Source organism: Gavialis gangeticus, unplaced genomic scaffold (genome assembly GCF_001723915.1).
Source record: "Gavialis gangeticus isolate Ggan-Ray unplaced genomic scaffold, GavGan_comp1, whole genome shotgun sequence".
NCBI lineage: Eukaryota > Metazoa > Chordata > Crocodylia > Gavialidae > Gavialis > Gavialis gangeticus.
In genome coordinates this window covers 16675794-16680988 of record NW_017729029.1, presented here as the reverse complement: position 1 = coordinate 16680988, position 5195 = coordinate 16675794, and the positions used below count along the sequence as shown (strand labels likewise).

The 5195-nt window shown below is 49.8% G+C and overlaps 1 protein-coding gene across 1 annotated transcript in view; it reads right to left on the bottom strand.

Moving 5' to 3' along the window:
• XKRX (XK related, X-linked) overlaps positions 1 to 5141 on the bottom strand; it is a 16254-nt gene extending 11113 nt beyond the window's left edge. Inside the window, exons 1-2 of the mRNA XM_019521361.1 lie at positions 4616 to 5141; positions 1166 to 1425 (exon numbers count right to left, since the gene is read on the bottom strand). Coding sequence (XP_019376906.1) covers positions 1166 to 1425; positions 4616 to 4950 — 595 coding nt within the window. The 5' untranslated portion in view covers positions 4951 to 5141. The remainder of the gene's footprint in view (positions 1 to 1165; positions 1426 to 4615) is intronic.
• Positions 5142 to 5195: the final 54 nt, after the last annotated feature.

Genomic DNA, 5195 nt, shown 5'->3' with positions numbered 1-5195 from the left:
TGCTGTTTCTGTAGCTTGTAGACACACTGACCCTGTAAAGTTAGGAGCTGGCTGTATGCCCTGCTGTGACATGGCAAACATTTAAACACAGAAATGACTTCAGGCATGTGAGTAGTGCTCTGGAGATCTGCAGGGTTACTCAGCCGACCAAGTGACTGCTGAATTTGGGCTCAAGCAGCTTTATGGTGTTCAGTAGACACCACAACTGCCATTAGCTGGGATGCAGCTGCAGTAGCAAATATACACCTAGTGGGAGGATTTAACCAGCATTAAGATGCATTCAATTTAAGTTGACTAAAATTGTTTTTTTTAAAGCGCAAGATGATGAACTCTTGGTCAGAAAATTTCTCCAGGAGATGCGGAAAGAAACATCTCTCTTCCAGTTATGAGAGCTGTTGAAGCCTTAGGTTACTATACCCTGGGAAGGTAGCTGACTTACTTTTTCTTCTGCCATAATCACCATAGTATCAGAGCATCTCACATTCATTAACAGACTATGGCTTCACAACATTCCTGTGAGGTAGGGAAGTATTATTCCTAGTTTACAAACTGCGAAAAAAGAGATTATGCAATTCTCCTAATGCCATCCAGACAGCCTGTGGCTAAGCCAAGGACCCAGCTATCCTAAACCCAGTCCACTGCCCAACTGCTGAACTATCCATCCTACACCTGACAGGTATTTATTCTAACCTAGAACAAGTAGAATCCTACATGGAAGATAAACAAAACTGGTTCTAGAGAGGCTCCCAACCATTTCAGGCAGTATATCACACTGAGAAGACTCGCACATTGGCCGTAGCAGCTAGTGTCCACCACATCTGATTTAGATGTGCCCCCCTAACCTGCTCAGTATGCTCCTGCCTGTAACAGGATCTGGACAGATATCACCTACAGGTCTGACTGTACTACCTAAATAGCTGCTGTAATTTCAAGTGCATACTGAACTGCTATGCACCCCCTCTGCTAGCCTGTTGTGGCACTGCTACCACCTTCTGTCCTGGGAGCCATTACTTTCCGTGTTGCAGGGTGAATCAGAGGTCTAGCCCATTCTCATATTTCCACTGTATATTGGCAGGCTCTTCGGAGACAGAGGAGCACTCAAGGCTCTAAGCCTGTTTCCTGAGCCTCACTCCTTACTAACTGTGCTGCCCTGTTTCTTCTTTACCTCTGGCAATAGGAACATATTTCTCGATGATGCTGATGTAGAGCTGCAGTGTGAGCTGTGGGGTGGAGCCCAGGAAGGCCTGGATCACTGCAACACGCTTGAAGGCATTGCGATGTGTGACCAGCCTGCGGACTGTGTGGCCGACCTCCTGCTCCATCTCCACCTCGTAGCCTTTCTTGAGTTTCTTCTTACGTGTGATGGTGACATAAGGCTCCTCCTCCTGCCCTGAGGTGCAGTAAACCACCAGGGCTTCCACACACCTGCACAAACAAAGCAGCCCATCAGCCCAGCCAGCACACAGACCCTCCATGCAAGCCCCTCCATGTCAGCAGTATCCCATCTTCCACATCCTCATCTGATGTGGACAGCACCATCCTTGTGATGCTCAGTGGGGTCCCCAATATCTTAACTTCCTGAGCTGCCAGTGCCACACATGCCCATAGTCATAAGGCCATAGAGAGCACGTGCCCCACTTCTACTCAGAATGTTGCTGCTCCCACTCAGGCAACTGGCAAGAGAGCGCAGCATGGCAAACACCATCCTGATGCAGATATTGAAGGGCAGAGCACTAGGTTTGCATTGTGGGAAGCATATAACACAGAATGCTGCCTCTTCTGCTGCCATGCTTGAAAATAGCAAGGTACTAAGTTTGCGTATGTGTGTGTGATGTCCATTCATACCCTACTGGGATAACAGCTCTTGCAGGCCAAATGAATTGTTTATGCACTGTGTTTTATCTTCTGCAGGAAGCAGGAGTCTTTCCTCAGCCAGCCCACCACTGTTCCTAGTAAACAGAGAGTTGGGAAAAAGTCCCTCTGCTATGTTTTGGGTGGAAGCTTATGGTTGGCTTTGCCAGCCCTGGAGACTCCTCCCTACAGTACATCTCTGAAACATGCAGGGGTTTGGGCTTCTGTCTAAATCCGCCATTTTGCTGCTTCAGTGCCAGCCTCATCAGTTCAGCATTTGAACTCCAGCCCACCTGAGCCGCATGATCTCCATCAGCCAAGAAAAACGCACGTGTTCAAAGTGGTCTGCTGAAGAAAACTAACATCTGTGTAGGCTTGGCTTCTGCTTGAAAACTAAGGACCTCTAGGACAAGTGGTGAAAGTTTTACTGGGAAAGTTAATGAAACAAAAGCAACTGCTGTTTCTCAGATCAAGGTGGAATTAGATCTTTGTAGAATGTCTCTTACAAAAGCCTAAGCCTCACCTGGATCATGTTTTGTGACAACAATATGAAACCCAGCTGCTCCAAAAGGACAAGCTTCAAGTGAATCAGAGATGATTTATGGCATTTCATCAAAACCAGGTGAAACAATATGTTCAGCTCTGGTCAGCTTTGACTGCAAGGCTTTGTTTGCAATAATTTGCATAAACCAGGCAGCTTTCTCTGGAATAGCCCTGAATGTCTCTCACAAGAACAAGATGCTTGCAAGCACTGTAAGAGGCACTGCAGACACTCTGCATTTGGCCCTCTGCAGTTGAAATGCATGGAGGCCATATGCAGCACTGACCCACCATAGAGAAATCCTACCACATGCTTTTATATAGAGAAATATCATGCAGTAATGAGAATCAAGGCATTTCATGCAAGGTGTCAAACTCAAGAAAACATGCAGGTGGCCTGTAATGGTACAAGCTGTGCTACTGTAAGACTTGGCAATGTGTTACAAAAACCATTTAACTCTTATTAGGTGACCAGAGTGAAGTTGCCCAAACCCTGGAAATTCAGTGTTAAAGGACAGTGTTTTCTCTTTAGAACCTATGCAAAATGGAACATGAGCCCATTAGTATGGCTTCATGAGAGGGACACCATGGGATTGCCCCTTCTCAGCTTCCTGTGACAGGATGTAGCAACAGCTCAAGTCCCTGGGGGCTTCTGGGTACATCTCTGAACTAGCTGTTTTGATACAAGCTGCAAGCTGCATTGCTTGGCTCTGCTCATCTCCTTCCCAGCTCTCCATGGAGACAACTAAAAACACTACCTGACTGCATCCCAGGGCAAAGTGTGAGCCCCACCCTTTCAGGGAAGCCAGTGGGAGAGGCTGAGACACACCTAGTCTGTTATGCAGCCTAGCTAGAAATAAACAGGTTTTTATATGGTTTTATGCCTTTAATGAGCTCTGATGCAGCTGGCATGGCTTTTTGCACCACCTACTCTATGTGAAAACAGGCTGTGTTGCCGGATGGAGTTGACAGAATTACTAATGGGAGTGCTCCCATCTTGAGCACAGTGCCCATCAGTCATTGTCCAAGAATGGGATGCAGGTATCTTTCCTCACTGTTTCCTGCCTCTTCTGCTGCCAACTCCTTCTCCACTATCCTTTGGGCTGAGGACTGCAATTAGCTGGGGTGCTCTCTTCCCAGTCATGCAAATATGCTGTAAGTTTTCTATTCCAGTTTTCACACTGCCACATGCTCTTCCCCCGCACCTCACAGCATCAAACCCAAGGCAGCAGCTGCCTTCCTTTAGTCAGAGGCTTCATTCCCATGCCCACAGAGTTGCTAGTACACAGATACCACAAGCCAACTCTTCCTGGTCTCTTTAACATCTCACAAAACTGAAGGAAAGGGAAGTGCTGTCTGAGAAAAGCAGCTATGAAAAGGAGACCTTTGTTAGAGAGCCTGGGTACAAGCTTACAGAGACAGTAACTCCACCCTCCCTCCAGATAGACAGAGAGGGAGACTTCACTGTGAGGGGAACAGGGGTGGAGAGGATGTGATGGGAGGGCAGAAACCAGATAAGGTCCCTTGATAAGCTCCAGCAGGCCTCTCTCAGGTCAATGTGGCAATACCAGAGAGGAGCAAGCTCTCTAGAAACTCCTGTGGTTTATTGGCAAAAGTGTTATGAGGAAGAGAGGTACAGCTAGGGGTGGGGAGGAAGGGCTGCCTGTGGGCAGAGGTGCAGACAGGGAACAGGAGCTATTCTGGGATAATGAAATGCCTTTGGAGGTTTTGCTAAAAATTACATCATTCTAAAACTTTACTTGACCCTATGGAAGCACCCTCTGCCTGCTCGGAGAAGGAGGACAAGGAACATAAGAGTCTGAAACCTCACACAAAGAAACTAAAAGAAGGAGCATGAGTTCCTGGGCCCCATATCTAGCCTGGACCACAGGAAATACAAGGAGCTCCTCCACAGCCATTGCCAGGGACAGGAGCTATCCCACAGCTGGAGCTCCCTCCAGTAGCCCTGGTATTTATCCCACAAGATACCTTCCAGTGGCAAAGTGCTGTGCAAACAATGTGAACAGCACAGAACTGCAGGGACACAGGCAGCACGCTGGCAATATCCTGGACACTGATTCCAGCTGTGAACACTCAAAAGCTTCCCAAGTTGTCACACAAAGTTTGAGGACCTGATTCAAGCCACTAAGTCATCTCAGATTTGGTTCCTGGGGCTGGGCAGGGGCTATTTAGGACAGGGGAGGTTGGAGGCACCTTTGCTCACCTGATGACAGGCCCCAGTTGAAGAAGGTGCATCAGGAGGATCAGTGGCTTGTCACTGGTCAAATCCCGGTGAATAAAAATAAGCGTCAGCTGGACCAGGATGGACGGACACACCATGAAGAAGATGGTCAGCGTCAGCCAGAAGCGGTCGTCGGAGTGGCTGTAAGAGAAGCACAGGATTCCGGCCGCCACCGACTCGCCGCAGAACAAAAGCGTGGAGAAGAGGATGCCCAGCGGCAGCTTTGCCTTGGGGGATGCTTGGGGCTCCCCTGTTTTCTCCTCGAAGGACGGCTGCTCCGAGCACTCCCTGATGGAGCCCTCGCACGCGCTGTCCATCCTGGGAAGCCCGGTCCCTCCAGCCCCCTCGGTGCCCCGGCCTAGGAGCTGTCAGCGCGGCCGAGGGGCGGCGCCGTCAGCCCCCCACGGCCATCCCACAGGGCCCAGACGCGGCTCCAGCGGGGGAAGGGGAAGATGGCAACTCCAGCGCGTCCCGGTCCTGCTGCCCCGACCGGCGGGAACCGCCCGCGGCCGAGCGCCGACCCGGGACAGCGCCGCGGGGCTCCTCCGCCGCTGCAGACGGG